General features: G+C 36.0%; 3 protein-coding genes across 4 annotated transcripts; 2 read left to right on the top strand and 1 right to left on the bottom strand.

Moving 5' to 3' along the window:
- Window positions 1-1,009: 1,009 nt before the first annotated feature.
- LOC149520493 (uncharacterized) lies at window positions 1,010-10,282 on the top strand. The gene is given in 18 exon segments (XM_089744560.1): window positions 1,010-1,100; window positions 1,103-1,122; window positions 1,773-2,093; window positions 2,096-2,124; window positions 2,237-3,397; window positions 3,545-4,028; window positions 4,211-4,721; window positions 4,830-5,189; window positions 5,235-5,271; window positions 5,355-5,718; window positions 5,820-5,877; window positions 5,971-6,084; window positions 6,165-6,222; window positions 6,411-6,643; window positions 6,760-6,785; window positions 7,035-7,146; window positions 7,587-8,038; window positions 9,854-10,282. Coding segments are annotated over 18 exon segments (4,740 nt in total). The 3' UTR covers window positions 10,163-10,282.
- Window positions 6,764-9,970, top strand: LOC149520494 (uncharacterized). The gene is made up of 5 exons (XM_089763585.1): window positions 6,764-7,146; window positions 7,587-8,545; window positions 8,783-8,857; window positions 8,996-9,328; window positions 9,431-9,970. Exons 2-5 carry the CDS (start codon window positions 8,137-8,139, stop codon window positions 9,823-9,825), a joined length of 1,212 nt encoding a protein of 403 aa, XP_089619711.1. The 5' UTR covers window positions 6,764-7,146; window positions 7,587-8,136; the 3' UTR covers window positions 9,826-9,970.
- A 415-nt stretch (window positions 10,283-10,697) lies between the features above and the next one.
- Window positions 10,698-17,949, bottom strand: LOC111312181 (cellulose synthase A catalytic subunit 2 [UDP-forming]-like). Of its 2 annotated transcripts, none has more exons than XM_022912218.2 (14): window positions 17,699-17,949; window positions 16,896-17,091; window positions 16,573-16,808; window positions 16,389-16,491; window positions 16,026-16,194; window positions 15,175-15,441; window positions 14,682-15,027; window positions 14,261-14,398; window positions 14,019-14,144; window positions 13,679-13,891; window positions 13,311-13,587; window positions 12,831-13,027; window positions 12,353-12,703; window positions 10,698-11,718 (listed from the first exon to the last, which is right to left on the bottom strand). In XM_022912218.2, exons 1-14 carry the CDS (start codon window positions 17,777-17,779, stop codon window positions 11,137-11,139), a joined length of 3,282 nt encoding a protein of 1,093 aa, XP_022767953.1. In that variant the 5' UTR covers window positions 17,780-17,949; the 3' UTR covers window positions 10,698-11,136. The 2 variants fall into 2 exon arrangements, with proteins under 2 accessions (XP_022767953.1, XP_089619706.1); XM_089763580.1 differs by having other exon boundaries at window positions 10,773-11,718; window positions 16,022-16,194.
- Between the last annotated feature and the right edge of the window lie 2,222 nt (window positions 17,950-20,171).

Raw genomic sequence — 20,171 nt, 5'->3', positions numbered from 1 at the left:
CAAACATATTATTTTCTTTTTTTAAATTAACCTTTTTTTTTTTTTCATTTTCTCATACTTACTTGACATCCAAACACCCACAAAAATATATAAAAAAATGTGAGATTCAAACTTTAAAGAGACAAAAAGTGAAGAAACAAGAAGGGAAGCAACAAAAACTTGGATTCAAAAGCAACGGCAATTGCAAAAGTAAAGGAAATGTTTGAAAAACTATTTTTAAAATGATTTGATTTTGGGTTTTTTTTTTTGAAAATATTTAACTTTGTTAATCTTTTTGGTTTGAAAATTTTGAAAGAAATAATATTTTTATTGATGAAAAAACCTTAACAATAAATATTGAACTTTAAAAGCACGTGCATCATACTTTCATTACGAAATTCTATTTTGGAACTCACTTAAAAATATTTAATCTCAAATCGAACTAAATAAAAAATAATATCTTTAATTAAAATATACTCAAATATTAGGTCCTAAATGAACTTTTACCTGTGACTTTTTTCAGTGACTTTTTCTATTGATTAACCAACATATTTGCCAAGCAAAGAGATTCCTCCACGTGGCAACAGTAACAAGGTCTTATCCGATAAGGTAATTCTTCAAAGTTCAAATCCCACTCGCTACATCATTCAAAACAGAGCTCAGCAATCTCGGGACCACCAAGCCAACTTCCACTCTTAAACTGAGTTTACAATTATACCCCTAAAACACGCAACCTATCGAGCAGTAATAGCGAGTACCATAAGACTTCAACTAAACTGAGCAAGTGGATAAAGTATCTTACGGTCACCTCCTTCAAACTTTTACAAGAGCGCCAAAACTGCCCTTTTTGAATTAAAAAAGCCAGCCCCAACATCTCATTGCCAAATTACGAACATTTCCCTGTGCTGAAAATCTCTGTCGCTATAATTCTTCTTCAGCAGCTTTCTGAGAGAACATAAATGGATTTTTGTTCTTTTACTTGAATTTCCATTAGATCTCCTTTTTTCATTATTAATAATATTATTACGAGATGGAATTTCATGGTATGAAGAGAAAAGAACTGCAGACGTTGAGTAAAAAGCATGGCGTCCCTGCAAATTTAACCAACCGTGAAATGGCAGATGGTTGGCTTCCATTTTTAAGGTACCTTCTCTCTAATTGTATGCTTTTCTTTTTTAAGTTTTTTTTTTTTTTCAATAAACTTCTTCTGCACGTTTGGCTGTCAATTGGAAATCGAATCGATCTAAGTTCAAAATTCGATAATGTGAACAGCTTTCCGTTGTTTTTTTTTTTTCTATTAATTTTCTGCATTTTATTTTTTTAGATTAAGTAAAGAAGAAATTTTGTGAGTTTCTTTCTTTTTGAAAAAAAAAAAAAAGTAACAGCCAGCATTAAATTCTAAATTTTAGTCATGGAATTTGTTTCTCTGCTTTATTGCGTCTTAAGCATTGGAAATTTAAACTCTCTTTTTATTTTTTATTTTTATTATTTGCTTTCTATGAAGCAAAATAAAATAATAACAATTTAAAACAAATAATATTTTTGAACTGTTTAACTGATATGAAAATTTCAATTTTATGGACAAACAAAATATGTTTGAATTGATATTACATTTGATTATTTTTAACGAAATATGTTTATTTCATTAATTAATTTTACATTTGGAGATATATATATATATTTATTTATAAAATCAAGTGTAAAATAACCACTCTGTGGTACATTGGTTAAATTCAATTATTATATTCATAACTCTGTTCTTAGTTTTATTTTCGTTATCTGTTTTGAACAAGGAAAATGAAGAACCCATTTCATTAGAAACGTTGAGCACTAATCCGGAAGAAATAGGTCGTGAAAATGAAGCTAAGGTTGTTAAAATGAAGGCAAAGAAAGTGAGGTTTAGTCCTGAAAACCAAACCTTCGAATACGAGGTTTGTGTCTATCGGCAGCCTGGAAGAAGGTCTAGGAAGCAAATGTTGTCCGAGAATGCTGCCTAGGTAATTGAAAATGCTCCAAATAGTGAAGATGTTAGGAAAGTTGAGGACTGCCATGTTAGAGTAACAAGGTGTAGAGTACAAAATGCAGTTGAAGATGACGTAAATATGGTTTTTTCGCCCCCTGTTGGGAGAAAGAGAGGGAGAGGAGGCATGAAAACTAAAGATGCTGAGGTGACTAATACTGGCAAATCTGAGGTGTTAGAAATGGTTCGGAGAGAAGATGTCAAGAATTGTCATGATAAAGTTACTGGTGGGTTAAGTGGGAGGCAGTTACGAAGGAGGAAGAATGTGACTCAGGAAGATTCAAAGAAGATAAGGAAGGGTAAAAGATGTGATGAGGTTCGTTTGTTGGACGAAAGTTCTGAAGAGAGTGATGCTCCTGAGGATGCGAAATCCAAAAATGGCCCCAAGCAATCAACGAGGAATGCTAGAAAGGAAGACCAGTCTGTGGCATTGAGTAGTGAAGTGGAAAAGGTTGAAGTTGTTTCTAGGGTGACGCGGCAGTCAAGGGTAAAATCTAAAGATGTAGCTTTAACGGTAAAAAGTGAAGTTAAAATAGTTGGGGTACAGGAAGGATGTGAAGAAGTTCTTCAACTCAAACAGCCTCAGAGAGGTAGAGGGAAAAATGCTTTGAGACAGAATGCTGCGCTTCAAAGGATGAGTGCTGAAAGCAGTTTACTTGCTGTAGGAGGTGCTGAAGCAGAGAAACCTTCGAGGCGATCAAAACGTAATGCAGAGAAAGATTGTGCCAAAAGTGCTACATCAGTGAAAAATGAAACTCAGGTAACAAAGGTTCAGGAGCAATCTGAAAAAAATATTGCGCTAGAGGAACCTCCGGAATGTTTAAGGAGATATCCTTCCAGGCCAAAATCTGTTGTACCTCAGAGTGGTAAGAGGGGAAATACGGAAGAATTTTTGAAAAAGGAGACCAGAAAACGAAATAGGACTACTGAATTGAAGCCAATTCTGGAATATAGTGGAGAGATTGAGAGGGCCAAGTATGCCTTTACTTCACGAGACCAAGCCTCCTTGAGGAGGAGCAGACGCAAGCCTGTAATTCTTAATGCTCCTGCTCTAGCTGATGCAAAGTCGGCAAATAAGGAAGATATTGGTAAAATGCAGCAGTTAAAATCATCGCTTTTAGGGAAAGGCATGACTGAAGAATTACAAAGAAAGTCCACTCGAAATTCTTCTAGATATAGTTGCTCAGGAAAACCTAAAGAAGATCCAATTGATGTTGCCAAAAATGACCATGGAATGGAGCAACTAACGCAAAAGCCTATTGTGAAAGAAGAAAAAACTTCTGTTCTTGAGCATCATCCCATAACAGATAAACCCCAAAGAAGATCCAATTGCATTACTTCTATAAGTGCCTCTGTTGCTCCTCCTAATCCAACTGCCAAAGTTGTTGAAAAGAAGCCGTAAAGAAAATCTAGAATGACGATTATAAAAGAGGAAGCTTCACTTACTGAGAATCTTCAAGCTTCTGTAGAATTACCAGCTGGAAAGGATGAGTTAGTTGTAGAAGAAGGTGCAGGGAACAAAAACGATTTTGACTTGAACGTCAGCAAACAGGCTGTCAAGAATGCTGAAGGATGCTCTAACAAAAGGAGAAAGGGACTGAGGGGGAATTCTGGAGCAAAGACGAAGTGCAGATTTGCAGAGGCCACTCCTCTATTTCTTTACATGGAAGAATGCAAGGATTCTGCTGGAAATATGGAGGAAACTCTGATTTCAACATCTATGAAGTTGGTAGGCCCTTCGATAGACAAAGAAATGAAGCAGTCTGCTCACAAAACAATGTTTGTTTATGAGAAAGAAAGCAATTTAATGGGAGATGACATAGAGAAATTAGTCCATGGCGGCAATGTTGGGAGTGAAGTGAATTGTATGCCAAGCCAGTCTGTCAATACAACATGTTTATTGGATGATGCTAATTGCTCAGACCCCAAACGCCTAAAATTTGAAAGCAATGTTAGTCACATGGTGGATTCTTCTGAGATAACCTTTCCAGCTGAAAGCCAAGGTGGGCCATACTCCCAAATTCCGCTCGTTCTATTATGGTTTTTGTTTCCCAAAAGTTAATCCATAAATGATGTTTATTCATTTTATGACTTCATTTGTTTGACTATTCCTAATTTCCTTGGCTGTTGAAAATACAATACCTAGATCTGCTAATGAAACATTTCTTTCAAAGAGATTAAAGAAAGTGTATCCAGTTTTGACTTCATAAGAAACTGTATTATGTTAATTTTGTTACTTGTTCACTGTGCACAGGTGCAACCTCCACCTTCCTAAACTCAAAGAAAGAATTGGAGACATTGCCACCAGAGGGTGAAAACACTAACTTTGCAAGTGATAATGTGAATGCTGATGATAGCAGAACTCCTTTTGGAGAGGCTCAGATCTTAGTGGAATTAAAAGATACCAATGTCACAGCTGCTGAATCCGTAGGGGAGGCAGTTTTTAACCGAAATGAATTTGGTGAAAGAAGCGATTTGAAGAGTGGATTTGAAAATACCCGGAAGAAAGCTGGAGAAATGATTGCTATGAATTTTTCTAATAGAGAAGGATTTTCACAAGTAGAGATTTCTCTTCAGGCTACTGAAAATCAAGAAAGTAGTACTGAATTTCATATTGCTACCGCTGAAACTGATGCTCAAAAGATCTTCAAAATCCAGCAGAGCTCATCTAGCAACACTGCTGTCCCAGAAACTCCATGTGGACCTGCACCAGGAAACCAATGTGTGTGAATATCCTGTGAATATCCTTTCCTTTCTCTTTAGCTAGAAGCTTTTTAGAACATATAATTATACATGGATTGCTTTTTTGGTCTTTTTGTCTTCATTGCAGTCGAAGATAAAACATTCAGGGCTGAAGTTGGTGACACTGCAGGAAGTGGGATGTCAGATCATGAAAGGAGTGAAGATCTGAACCCAAAAAATGTACACTGTAATCATGAATCTTTATTAATTTATGAGGAGGATACGGGATTGGTGAAACATGATGAAGAGATAAGGATCCATGATGATAAATTTGAGGGTGAAATGAAATATCAGTCTTGTCCGTTCTTCAATAGAACAGGTGCTGTTGATTCTAACTTGGTTGCACCGAAAATGGTTGATTCTGAAAGCAATGGTAGCAAAGCGGTTTGTCCTGGGATAACTTCTCTAGCTGATGTTTTCTCTTCTGCTAACCGAGCAGACCATGCAGGTGAGTGAGTTTATGTACTTTTGATGTTATAAATGTACTATGCAGTGTTAAATTTCTTAGTTTCTCAATTTGTGCTTGATATGTAGAACTGCTGAAAGGAATTGGAGATGGAAGAACCATCTGAAAGCATGAACTGTATAAATTATAATATGGATGCTGAAGTAGAAATCCAGTTGTGGAGGATCAGATAAAAGTGCAATTAAAAGATGCCAATGTGACTGTTGCTGACTCAATTGAGGAGGTAATTTTCAATGATCTCCTGAATGAACTTGGTGAAAGTATTGGTTTGAAGAGAGGGTCAGAAATTCCCTTGAAGAAGTCCGAAAAACTAAGTGCTACTGAGTTTTCTGACGAGGAAGGAATTGCACTCACTGAAAGTTTTGTGAAGGCTACTGAAAAGCAAGAATATAGAGCTGAGATTGATGTTGTGGATGCAATAATTGGTACACCAAATATTACAGAAATGAAATGTAGTTCAAGTAGTGACACTGCCTCCCACAAAATTCCATTTGGACCTCCACCACAAAGCTAAGGTGTGTGAAATTCATTTTCTTCTTTAGTTATAAGCATTTTAGAGCATATGATTCTGTGAGAATATTTCTGATCTTTTTTTCTTCATTCCACTTCAAGATAAATTATACAGTCAACATTGCAGGAAGTGAGATACGCAATCAAGATGTGGCAACCAGTTTGGTGGAGGATAACAAAGAGATACTGATCCAGGATGATACCATTTAGGGTGAAATAAAAAATCAACCTTGTCTGTCTTTGAATAAAACAGGTTCTCTTGATGATGCTTTGGTTGAATTTGAAAACAATGCTAACAAAGTGGTTTGTTCTGAGATAACCTTCCCTGCTGATGTTTGCTCTTCAGCCAATCAAACAAATTTTGCAGGTAAGTTTATTTATGATTTAATTATGAACCATACCATGTTCATTTTTTTTATTTACCACTTAGTGGTTGATAATTTGCAGGTGAAACTTCTAATGAGTTGAAACCGGAGAAAGCATTGGGCTTAGAGGAATCATCAAGGTGTGAAAATGTTAACTTCAAAAGTGATAAAATTGAAGTTGGAGATGACAAAAGTCCTGCTCAATAGGATCAGAGTTCAATGCACTTAAAAGATGCAAGCATAACTGCTGCCGGACCAGTTCAGGATGTAGTTTTCTGGGATCACTTTCATAAATTCTGCGAAAGTTATGGTACAAAGGGGTTTGAAGTTTCCTTGAAGAAAGCAGAAGAAACAAGACTGACGATTCTTCTGGAAAAGGAATGGTACAAACTGAAAGTTCAGTTGAGATTAATGAAATGAGTGAAGCCACTTCCAAAATACATACTGTTACTGCTGAAACTGGTGAAAAAACAATTATGGCAACACAATGGAGCTGGAGCGATCACAATAAAACTTTAATAAGTCCACTTAGACCTGAAGTAGGGAGCCAAGATGTTCAAGGTGCCTTTACATTTCACTTTCTATTTATTAACTTTTCAGAGTATTGAATGCTGGTAAGAGTGTTTATATTAGATCAAGGCAGTTGTTTGATTGAATCTCCATCCTAGTACTTGCAGGTACAATTTACAGAGTTGAAATTGCTGTGAGCAATGCAGGATATTGAATGTCTGGTCAGCAAAAGAATAAAGAAAATGAACATCAAGAGACAATAAATAGAGAAAAAGAATTGTTTTTCAGTGGAAAAAAGATTCTTGATGAAAGTTCTGAAGGAAAAGTTTGGGGGGATGGTGTTTGTGGTCCACTTTCAGACTGTACAGACAATCAATGTGCAAAAGATAAAAAAGTCGACGTCTTAGATGGAAGTTTTAACAATATTTCTGGTGAAACACAGGAGAAAAATATCTGTGAACCTTTAGATGGACGAGGAACTTATTCTGTTTCATCAGAAGAAAAGGATAATGATATATTGGAAAGTGCTTCTCATGGTGAAGTCTGTCCACAATGTGAGTGCATATTAAGATTTTCCATAAATTTTTTTTTAAAACCTTCATACTGTTGCTTGATTCTGTGGTAGATGATACTTTTAATTGGATATCTCTTTCTTTCTGGTCCTGGTTCTTTGGACAAGACTTTTGTTTTCTATCATTTTGCTTTTATGAAGACATATAAATAAATACAAATAAAGGAAGAAATGTGGTTGCACTAATGGAGGCCGGGGTGTTCTTAGCAAAGAATTTTATCCATTTTATTTGCTTAAGACATGCAATTTATCAATTTACTGCACCAGTTACCAAAAATGGTGCTATGACAAAATTTAGAAAAATCCACTCAAGGTCCTTAAGTACCAAAATATCTAAAGACAAAATGAGATAACTTTTATTTCGGCATGCTTTTTCTCTGATTATTTACTTAAAAGTGCTTTTCTTGTTTCTGACTGTTTCAGGTATTTGTATCGAGAAATTGCCCTTCAACGGATGTCTGCCAGTCAGCAATGACATGCAAGAAAAATCTAAGGCAGTTTGCATGGATAGGAAGAATATGAGGAATGAAACTCCAGCGTATGTTTTGTCTCAGCTGGCATTGAAGCAAGGTGCTGACAATGGAGAAGTCAACGTTGGGGCTTTTAGTAATGCCACACAAGCTTTGCCATCAGAGGAACCGACTGCGCCTATTATTTCAGAACCTTTTTCAATGAGACCTCATGATCATGCCCTGGTGGATGGAGAGAGGAATGCTAGTGGCCAAAGATTTATGGATCATCCTTTCGTTAAAGATTTTGCTGCAACAATGGATAGCATTGGAATTAATGCGAGTAAAGAAACAGATGTTGGACTCAAACGTGGCAAAGCGATATCGGTTCTGAAAGTTGAGCTTGCTGACCATAGCGGTGGCAAGGTGAATGCAGAGTTGTATGATACCAATATGAATGAAACAGAGACAACATTTCAAGAAACCGACATTTTTGGGTGGTGAGTACAGAATTTCTAGAAAAGATGCCAAATGCATCTGTGGAAACTGGGCTAACATTTGAAAAGGCAAACTATGGTGATCTTGATGATCAAGTTGAAGAGGTTGGACTCAAACGTGATTGTAACTCTTCCATTGGATTAGATGGTTTTGCGTCAACTGTTGGCATAATTGAGGATAACATTTCGAAGGTTGGCACATTGGAGAGCACTTTAAATAGTAACAATCCTCAATCTGGAAAAAAATTTGATGATCCTGATGTAAATGATAGCGATGCAGCAAAAGAATTTGATGCTTCCCTCTCTGTTGAAGAAGCAGGGCTCGAGGATGGTGGAAAAACATTTGTTTCTCATCAGATATCTTTACATGGTGGTAAACAGGAAGATGTCCCATCATATGCTGATACACCTGGTAGCAAGCCCGAAATTAGTATTGGTACAACTCTTTTATCCTCGAGTATTCTAGGGTCATGTTGTGAGTCTCTATACTTATAAAGCCAAACTCTTAAATGCTGATAGGATATTAACTTGATGCAATTTCAACTCTTAATTAATATTACATCAAAAGTAGATTAGATGGTTTTTTAATCATCCTTTTTTCTTTTTTGTTTTGCATTTGTATCAAATGAGATGATTCTTGTTTTTTCTCTTTCTTGTTCCTGTGGCAAAGCAGAAAAAGAACTTCATCCACAAGTTACGGACGACATCAATGATGTGGATGGGACTGAAATCTCTATTGACTGCAAAGGTATAGTTGTTAATTGGTTTGAACCTTTTAATTTATATGACTTAAGCTTTTATATACTCACAGGTTCTAGATTTATTTTCATCCTTTTAAGGAGGTGACTCTAATTAATGGATTTGCTTTTTCATGATCACGATATAGTTACGAGGGAGGAAAGAGGTGGGTGCCAAATAAATACTGGAGGTTTTAGTTATGTAACCGAAGCAAACTCTGATAATTGTGAAGGTTCCATAGAAACAGCCACATTCATGGATATGATTGACAGTTTGGTTGTGAATCAGCCTCTATGTTTGGATGAAAGGAAGAGTTGTGAGCTAGAGACTGAGGAACAACAGGGCTTACACTTCCCTGATGACATAGCTGGTGACTCCAGGGAAGTTGGTAGCTGCAGTAAACTGGACATTGTTTCTTCAGTGAAACCTGGGATGGTTATAGATTGGTCTTTCGTTTCCTCAATTTGTGCTACTTCTGATGGTAAGTACTCATTCCCTTCGTTGCAAGTATAGATTGTAAAAGAAATCACTCATTTAGAGTACAGTAGAGTTTGCATTCACTGATGATATTATAATGGAACAGAACATAAACATCTGGAGAATCCAGATGAATCAAACCTCTTAACCAACGTGGAGATGAGTTTGTTTTTTGAGGATGAAGATGAAGTTAAAAAACTAGATGCAAAGGCCGGTGACAGTAATGATGCTGCTCTAGAAAATGCCATCAAAGACTGCAATTCAACTGACATTAGAGAGGAGGATTATGTCGCCAGATCAGATGTTGAGGATAAAAATTTCTCAATGAAAAAGGATGGTCCTGAAGATATTGAAGAAACAATGGAGCTGAGGAAAGATGCCTCAGGGCTGGATGCAGCAGTGGCAGATAAATCTCCTTTATTAAAGAATTCAGAAGTTGGTAGAGGTAGACAGAACATCTATTGCTTCATGCATAATTTCATTCTTTGCATTGAGGGCTGACGCAACAAGCTAGAGCTAATTCCTTGAGTTTATGTTGGATTGTTGCGCCGTTGTCGATAGTGAAGAAGCCTTCGGGTCCGAACTAAATTTGCTATCATCTCAAAAGAAAAATGTGACTGCAAATAAGCAGGGGAGCAACAGTGTGTCTTTGAAGCAATTGAATTCTTCCATAATGAATAGCAAGAGCAAGTCTAGTTTGATTCAAAGAACATCAAAGCGACTGATAATGCATGACAGGAGGGAGAACGAGCCTAGCACCAAGAGGGAGCGAATTGGCAACAGAACAACACCTAAAACATCATCGAAAAGGCGGCCTCTTGCGCCTGTCTGGAAGTAACAGATTTAGATCTATCTTTTTTTGTGGTTCTTTATTTTTTTTAGAACAGTGACATTCCATGAGAATGGACACAGTAACCCACTTTTCTACTAAATTGAGCATACCTCATGCCTTGTTTGTAAAATTGTGCAAACTAGATATTTTTGCACATTTGATTTGGTTGTCTATTTTGATTGTTTGGGGAAGCCTTGATCTGTGACTTCCAGTGATACCCTTAATTTGTAAAATCAGCTGTATAATGTGTTTTTTTAGTAATAAGATTAGGAGTATTTTAGGTTTTGCTGGCGCCGAATAATTTGCATATTTTTGTCACTTTGATTTAGTAGATTTAAGGTTTTATTATTCTTTTACTAAGAAATTTAAAGTGAGGAGATTCTTTTATTCCAAGATCAGAATAAACTGCATGCTTCAAAAAACATTTACAAATTTCGTTGATAAGATTTTATCACAGTTTCAATTTATAACAATTACAAAAAAAAAAAAAAAAAAAAAAAGGGCACCGAATGCCAATTTTCATTTTTTACATAGTGGTATTCTGGATAACTGGGTGATGCTTGTTACTAATATTGAAGCAATTTCTCAACGGAGAAAGTCTACAAAGCACAACGAATTGCAATCCAAGTTTCGAGCAGAGAATTCGTGGCATTTATGTGAGGACCCTTATTGAGAAGGGAATATACATTTTTCTTTTTCTCTCCTTTGGAGATTACAATGACTTTATGAATTCAATACTTTCCAACCCACAAAATCCACATGTAACGAAAAATCAATGGAAAACTCAATAGATCCCAGTTCTAGGTATCTACAAACACCAAGCAACATGTTTTCCTCTTTTGCTCGGCAGCCATGTCGCATGGCGGGATGTCTTCATCTTCGACCAAAAACGCAGCCGATTTATGCAATTTTCAGACAGCCTTTTGAAACACCAAACATCTAAATCTTCCCCTTTGTTCTTTTTTCTTCTCTTCTGTGTTTTAGTCGCAGTTCAACCCGCACACTTCTAAAACAATACCTCCTTTTGATATAAATGGATTCACTCGAGCCCATAAGAGAGAGAAAATAGAAGCTAAAAGTATTGACCAAACCACAATGATGGTGGGAAGCCTGTCTTGTTTCCCCATCAACCCCTTGAGGAACGGGTAAAGATGAACAATGACCCAGAACGCAAAGAACAGTCTACCAAATAGAGGTCCCCATGAGTCATATCCATTAGAGATGGCATCTGATATCCCAACTATGACTCCAATTATGTTGATGATCAACAGCGTCATGGGTGGAACCAATAAAGATGTCCACTTGAATATGTACAGCTCAGAAAATTCTCCATCGTCTCCTCCTTTTGAGGTAACAGTGAAGTTTGTGTTAACACCTGCTAAAACCTTGAGCAGGCCCTGGAAGAGTGCAAATAGGTGCGATGAGACACCACCAATCACCCAGAACTGCTCATTTCTCCACCAGTCATGTATTCCAACACCTCCCCACTGCATTTCGAGGATACTAGTCACAGCAATGACTATGAAGAGAGATATGAAAAGGATACTGGCATAATTGCTAATCTGTGCAACCAAAAAAAAAAAAAATCAATGTTACATGAATTTCTTTGCAATTCCCATGGTATATCTAGCAATAATTTTAATAATATTATAGCCTACAGCCAAAAGAGGGGCATTGTTAATATAGATTGCACAATACAAGACTCGCTAGTATGGTTCCAAACTAAATGGAATGCATCACTTGCAGGTTTTGGTACCACAAATCTCTAGCTGAAGAAGATTCATGATATAATTAGAGCAATGAAATTATGTTCTAATAATGCTCATTCCAATTCTTGGTAATTTTCGATACACTAAGATGAATTTCCGCTCCCAAATCTGTTTTTTAGATTAAAAATGAGAAAAAAATTGCATAATAATAATTACAAAATTCTTGCTTGCATTTTAAACACCCCCACCCCCCAAAAAAAAAACGAAATAAAAAAAGAAAGAAAGAAAGAAATGGGAAAGAAAAATGAAATCCACATCATACGAGCTTTCCTTTAACGTTGTAAAAGCATGTTAATAATAAGCAGTCATACTATCAGCGACAAACTGTTTTAAATCACTAGTCCTAACTGAGTGCTTTTTCTATACTAATTGATCCCAAAATAATTAGGAAGTATGCATGTTAAAAAGATATGCCACTCAGAATTACCTCAGGGACAATAAACTTTCCAGTAAGGAGACAGACAGCCGGCAGCGTGCAATAAATGAGCAGTGGAATTGATGTCAAAGGGTAAACAACTGAGGCTATGTAAGAAAAGCGCTCCAAGGATTTTAATCCACAGCCATACCCATACCATATTGGGCAATGCCTACTCAAGAAAATTTCAACAGATCCCAAAGCCCACCGTAGAACTTGGTGAAGACGATCTGAGAGGTTAATAGGAGCTGAGCCCTTAAATGCAGGCCTTTTAGGAATGCAGTACACTGATCGCCAGCCATGGCAGTGCATCTTGAAGCCTGTTAATATATCCTCTGTAACAGAGCCATATATCCACCCAACCTGCATGAATATTGACATTGATGAGCATCACCATAGAAATTCAATAATTTAAAGAAAAAAAAAAGAAACTTCAAAAGACACAAATTAATAATAAATTATAAAAAAGTCCGGAATAGTTTCTACATACTTCTTTCCCCCAGTCTGTCTTATCTTCATAACTACAGCTGATGACATGGATGGCTTCTTTCAAGAGCGATGCAGTAGTTGCTCCTTTTGGAACTCCTCCATCCTCCATAAGTGTTGAAGCAATGAAAACTGGTGATTGGCCAAATTTCTTCTCAAATTTGATTTGTGGCATAAGGGATGACTTTTCATTTTCTATACCTGCAATAAGTAATGATGGTACTTTAAGTGATAAGGGTCTAACATAATCTACAATAAGCAAGAGAGCACGTATCCAAAACGATAAAATAGGGGATTGATTCTAGGTTAACGATAATATAAGTGGAAATACAACAAACTTAGAAGGGGTCAGAAAGCCAGCAGTGGGGACTATTCCGAGATACGTGATAGTTACAACCGAAGAAAGGGATTGCATTCCCTGAGGAAAATTCTGGAAGAGATCTTGCAGATGCATACTGGAAATAAATTTGAAAACAATCCTCACCTTCAATTCCCTCCTCAATATTCTCTAGTGCATGTATCTGCTTTGAAACCTCCTTGTTGTTTTTCTTCTTATCATTGGACTTTGCTTTCCTATTCTTCTTTTTAGATCGGCAACAGCAGCAGCACCAGCAGCACCATTTTGGCAAACAATTGCAAGTCCTTCTTGGAGGCTTTTTCTTGACAGGGGCATCATACCCATAGAGTGCCTGCCTCCTGAAGACGCATCCAGTTCCAACATAAATAGGTCCTTGAATCCCATCCAGTCCTTTCATGTTAATCTATTTTCAGAAAAATAGAAAGATGTCATCTGTTCCTTTTAGGAAGAAATCTGTGTGAGCAACATTAAACTTTGTCAAAATCTTTACGTACATCAAAAAATACAACATTGCGATTTGAGTATCTATCATGCCGATCAATGCCATCAAACCTTTGAGGAAATTGGACATAGCAGATTTTCTTTCCTGAAATAGGATCCATCATGAAGCACATAGCTTCACGAAGAGCCTTGCTGTTGTTTATATAGTGATCACAATCAACATTCAGTAGGAAAGGAGCATTGGAGATGATAGCAGAAACGCGCACCTTCATTAATCAGCCAAAAATTATTAACTATTAGATAAATCAGACAACAGACAGATCAGAGGACATGCCAAGCAGAGGCTGTGTATTGTGTGTGCATACATTGAGAGAGAGAGAAAGAGAGATATACCAAAGCATTCATGGCCCCAGCCTTTTTGTGGTGATCAAATCCTGGTCTCTTTTCACGAGAAACATAAATTAGACGAGGTAATTCATTCCCTTCAATATCACGTACACCATCATGACCAAGGAGTACCTATATCAAAAAGTACCCATTTTTTTCTTTTTTTACGTTGATGCATATTGGAAATAGTTGGGGGATGGATAGCATCTGAACCAAATCTCAAACAGCATGCAAAGAAAACACTTCACCTGGATCATTGCGGGATGATCCCTGACATTGTTTCCTGGCCATGGAGTCCCATCCTGCATTGTCCAACCCTCCTCTGGAACCTTTTGTGCCATGGCAACCAAGCCATTTATTCGAACCTTGAACTCTTCATATTCCCTCTATATCAACAAATAAGCAAAGCTGGATATGAGACACCATTCCTTGAAACCAATGCAAAACACCATTTTTGTGTACTAAAAATGCCATGTGCATTGATAAAGAAATAGTGTTTTCTTTTTCCAGATGCGAATAGAAAACATATCTAGCTGCTAATTTTATGCTTAAGTAATGCAATCTCTCGGTCTACAATTGCTTCCTTCTTGTAGCATGTAGGGTATGCTAGTCAAATGGCAGACACTTGCCAACAGCAGACATATTAAAATTAGGAGGAAAGTTACAAACCTTCATGGCACGGCGTTCTCTAACGAATGTTGGATCTACTTTATCTCTCAAATAATCAACTTTCTGAGCAAAATACCACTCTGGAGCCCGCGGTTCAATATTGAATTTCTTACAAAAAGGTACCCACTTTCTTGCAAATTCAGATGTCTCAGACAGAGCCTCAAAAGTAAGCATGGCAGCCCCGTCATCAGAGACATAGCAGGCTACTTTATCGACTGGATAATCTACAGAAAGGATAGACAGAACCGTATTTGCAGTGATAAGTGGTGGCTCTTTCATGGGATCAACAGTACTCACAAATATGTCTACAGAAGCTAGCTCAGATGGCTTCCCTTCTTTCTCGTACCTAAAGAGAAGGAAAAAGAAAAACTGATTATGCAAAAATAAATCTCTGACATGCACACATGTTTAATGTCAGAATAGGAGAGAGGAATTGAGATGCTTATAGAGCAAGAGTGGGGAAGGGAAGGGGAGACAAGAAAGATGAAATCACCTCAATGATAAACGATCAAGGTATGTTTCTCGTTCAATTGGGTACCATTTGGGGAACTGATCCAATATCCATGATACAGCAAACCATATTTCACAGATGACTGAAATAAGCCAGAGCACATAAGCATCATTCACAGGATGCAGAATTCTATAGTGAAAAAATAACCCCAGGATTGCAAGCCGGAGTAGGATTATTAATCTGTATGGATTTATCTTGCTAGAAGGGATTGGTAGTTTCCTTGAAAGTGGCTGCCTGCCTTCATCCATCCTGTAATAGCACATAAATTTCACTTTTTTAGTTGAAGTCATCGTGAATGCAAAAAAGCAGGTCTAAATGAGTACGAGTGCTTCTCTAAAATTAGCCTACAGTGTGATTGGCAATTGAAATTTATATTAATTACTACCATCTTTGATGTGGAGACCTGAGAAACAGTTTGAATAACTTTTTCAACACAGAAAAATGGTGCATTCATTTGCTCAGAACTTTAAAGTAACACATATGTAAAGAGGATACAAGCTTTAGAGCCAACAAAAATTCGATAATGCAATCATATAAAAGATTGACACTTTTCATGAGAAAAGAAAGCGAGGAAAAAATAATTTGCTTTAGCAGAAGCGAAAAACAACGATTATGCTTATATACTTAACCATGAACACCCTTAATGATTAGCAACTCGGGCTTTAGCTTAAGCAGCTAGGTCCTCTCCTGAATCAATTGACAAATGCTATATTCTTTTAATTATAACGAAGAAGAGGAATCTAGCAATTAAACAATTGCAGAAACAAGCTTCTATTTACTTAACATACTCAGAGCTAGAAATATAGAATTTCAGAGTGGTAAAATGTACCTACATTGGCAAATCGGGATCCTCAAACTCATCTCCATTATTTTCTTCATGCCTAACCACCTGGAGTTTCTCATTCTGTTTTTTCTTCCATTCCTCCATTCTTTCCTTCCATGCAACAGTTCCATACCCATACATTGCCAAATCTTTCCTAGGATCCATTGGTCTGGGTGACACTGCAATATCAACCAAAGAAACTATATTAAGCGTATAAAATAGACTGAATGGGCATGTAAATCAGAGCAGAGTTCACAGAATTACAACAAATAATCTTAAATTAACTAACAAGTTCAGAAGTATTTCAATTAATCATTTGAAATTAAATTACACTGTCTCATACATTTCAAACCCATGATATGAAATAACTTACAAGTCACGGAAGGATCAGGAACTGGCATTGGATGGACACGTTTTCCACTACTCATAAAGGAAGGAATGATAAGAGCATGCTTATCAGAGAAAATCCCAGCATCCTGTATTAGTAAGAATCAACCACATATGTCAGCCAACCAATGTAATAGTTGAACAAAATTTTGACTGCAAAAACAATTTACCTCTTCGCCATATGTCAGGAGAGGGATCTCTGTAGCAACAGAAGCAGCATCCAGCTCAGCTGGGGTGCTTATCCCTGAAACATGAGGTTGGGAACTACGATTTATATTGAGTCGAGCAGAGAACATGGCTGCAGCAACACGGTGAGGATCTCTCCTATCATGGCATGCTATATCGAACTCATTCTCCAAATCATCATCACCATCCTCTTCTTCATCCCCTTCCACACGGGGGCAACCTGGAATAGGTCACATTGTTAGCTTAAACTATTATAAAGTTGCTCTCTATGGGGTTTTTAATAAAACATTAGCTTATCAAGGTTCACCTTTAATGCGTTTGTATCTCGTTTTACATTGAGGGCATGCTTGATTGCCCTCTCTTCTTTCATATTCATAGCAAGGTCTGCATACTGGGAATGCACACTCATTGCAGGCAACAAATGGTTCCCCATCAACAGAAATCTCTATTTCATCCCCACAGATCTGGCAAATCTGCCCACTTAATTCTTTAACAGACGTCACCTACAAGTCATAGTTACACAACTAACAATGTCAATTGCTACCAGATCATGAAAATTGCTTTTCAAAATACCTGACAAAAGACTTTAAGCGACCCAAAATCCCAACTAATAAGCTTATTTTAATAGTTTGAATAACAAAATTTATGCAAAACCATAATTGCTAATTGCCTGAATAGGACGCATCTACCAGCTCTGAGATCTACAAACTATAAGCAAATTACGAAATTGGGATAGCAAGGAATAGATAATGAAAATTGGTTCAGTTGAATCTAGGTTGTATATAAACCTATACCCCCCCCCCCCCCAAAAAAAAAAAAAAAAGAACACACCAGAAGAGAAGAAATTTTCATGGAATGTGATACTCTATCAGGCCAAAGAAAACAGCCCACAGTAGCATGGCTAAAAACTTTTGCCGCTCGACCGACCAGAACTAAAAAATAAGCCTCACCAAAGTCCAAAAATGTGGTCCCAAAAACCTGCTTCAGATACTTAGGATCCCAAAACAACACATATACCAGTTCTTACTCCTCCAAATTCCTTCACTATCGGTGTAGCCCATAGCCAGTGAGAAAAAGCTAAAAGAAGCAGCAAACTTTGAAGGTACTTACTCTTGCAATCTCATCAGCATTGATGAGAATAAACTCATTCCTGTTGTGAGAACCAGCAACGAGTCTTCCTTTGGCATCCATCTAGCTCCCAACCCGAACAACAAACAGAACTCAAAGCTTCAAAAGCAAGAGAAACCCACTTGAATATAGCTATCTCTCCTTCTCCTTCATCACAAAAAACTCATAAAGAACCGAGCTTTACCTCCCCATTTCTCTCTCTCTCTCTCTCTCTTTGTGTTTCTCTCTCAGGCACCCATTACAAGGAACAACCCTCACATTATACAATGAACAAAAACACAGCTTTAGGGAGAGAGAGAGAGAGAGAGGGCTAGAGAACCAAATATAGAAATGCAGCTAGAAATAAAATATGGTGTTAATTGTTATAATAAAAGAATAATAAAAATACTATGTATTAAACCAAAAAAACAAAGAAATAGTTGTTTGTTTTTGTATGACCGTGTCTGTATATTGATTGATTCTTTCCCTGAGAGAGAAAGAAAGAGAGATCCAATTTTGCAAACGAATCTCTCTCTGTTAAAAATAAAAATGAAAACTTTGGGTGTTGTTGATCTGTGACACGAGTCTGATCAAAAGCTTCTAATAATTCTAATAGAGAGAGAATATGAAAGAAAAGAATCTTAATGAAAATTCAACGCTTAACAGACACAAGGGGACGAGATAGGGAGACAGTCACACGGACAAGAGCAGATGAGCAAGAGAAAGGAGAGACCGAATCATGCAGATCTACCGCATTTACATTTCATTTTTTTTTCTTTTTACATGCAGAAAACTTTGCTACTGTGTTAAGTCGTTGAACTGTAAAAAATCTCTTACAATGTGTACGTATAACCGTAAAAACTAGCTACCGAGAAATTTAAAATGTAGCGGGACCCAGATTTTCGTACTTTTTATATTTTGGGGTGGTGGGGCCAAGTGTTGCCCCACCATGCCACGGTGGTGCATGGCAATGACAAACGGTATTTTTTATATTTTGCGTTTTTTATGGAAAATCTTCTGGTTGTGGCTTGTGAAATGAGATTTTTTTTTTTGAGAAAAGAGAAGAGAGTTGAAAAGTAGAGAAAGAAAAAGGACGTCAGCTTATGCTGAGCTAAAGGGGGGTGTGAATCACATTCAATAATGAAGAGGACAAAATTGCTGCCAAGTGGAAGAGTTGGGGAATTGACCAAAAAGGAGTTAGGGTTTATGCTTTATTGGAGAACATTTCAAAAGAGACCAAGAAGAAAAGAGCTTTTGAGACAGTACTAAAACATAACTTAATATTTGGATAAGTTCCAAAATAAGATGTTTTGAACAAAATTCACAAGTTCTTTACGGTTAAATAAAAAAAATAACTTAATACTATTGCAGTATTACTTTTGTATTATGATAACTCCAATTACAATAACCCAAAGTTAAATCAATTTAAAAAATATTCATAAAATCAAGAGTTTCTATATTATGAAATTAATTAAGATAAAAAAAAACAAGTCCATCATGTGTTTTTTAATCAACAAACAGTTATATTGTCAATTATCTAACGCCAATATACTATGGTCTTATTTACCTATTTCACTTCTCCTGTTTATAATAAAGGATTAATAGCTTTAAATAGTCATTCAATTATAATAAAATATTTAATATAATATTTAAATTTTAAAAATATCTAATATGATATTTATTAATTAATATAATATTCGTTTTTAATATGATTGATTTTAAATAATGACATATAATGTATAAATAATTTTATAAGTATTATATTAATTAATAAATTTTTAATTTAAATATTTTATTAAAAATTTAATTAAAATATTAATTAAATATTTTATTATAATTTAAAAATCATTCACAACATCAATCCTTATAATAACAATTGCATTTTTTTTTTTATCTCTCCTTTTATGTATATAGGTACATATATTGTTCATAAAATAAGGCCAAAAACATATTCCTTTTATTGATTATTTTAGTGTCGGCAGAGCTACTCGTGTAAATATTTTCGTTACAAAAACAAAGTCAACTCAATCTTTTTTTTTTTTTTTTTAATCTTCTTCAAACACAGATTAATTATTTTTGACATTGTTGATTAGACCCTGAAATTATCCATTCCACCTAATTTTTATTTATCAACATATATATATATATAAAAGAAATTGCCAAGCCCTGAATACTTAATTGTTTCATCAAATTAATTTGGAAGCTATTTTTGGGTATCAATTTAATGGAACATGCAATAGGCCTTCGCCTTGTAACTTATATTTATTCATTTGTTTATTCATAAATAATTAAAGTAGATCTCCGAATAGCTTATTCAATAGAATTAGTTATATTAAAATTAAATATTAAATTTTAATGCATGTTAAAAATGTGAGTCATTGCCAGATCATTTGACTGAGTTATAAGAACAAATTAGAATTAATTATTTCTAGTCATATTATTTGGTTAAGGTTGGGTACTCAAACTTCATTTTCTT

The sequence above is a fragment of the Durio zibethinus genome, chromosome 1, assembly GCF_047325235.1.
Source record: "Durio zibethinus cultivar Kanyao isolate XHJ-2024 chromosome 1, ASM4732523v1, whole genome shotgun sequence".
NCBI lineage: Eukaryota > Viridiplantae > Streptophyta > Magnoliopsida > Malvales > Malvaceae > Durio > Durio zibethinus.
The sequence above is the reverse complement of the archived record's forward strand: the minus strand, read 5'-3'. Positions and strand labels throughout refer to the sequence as shown.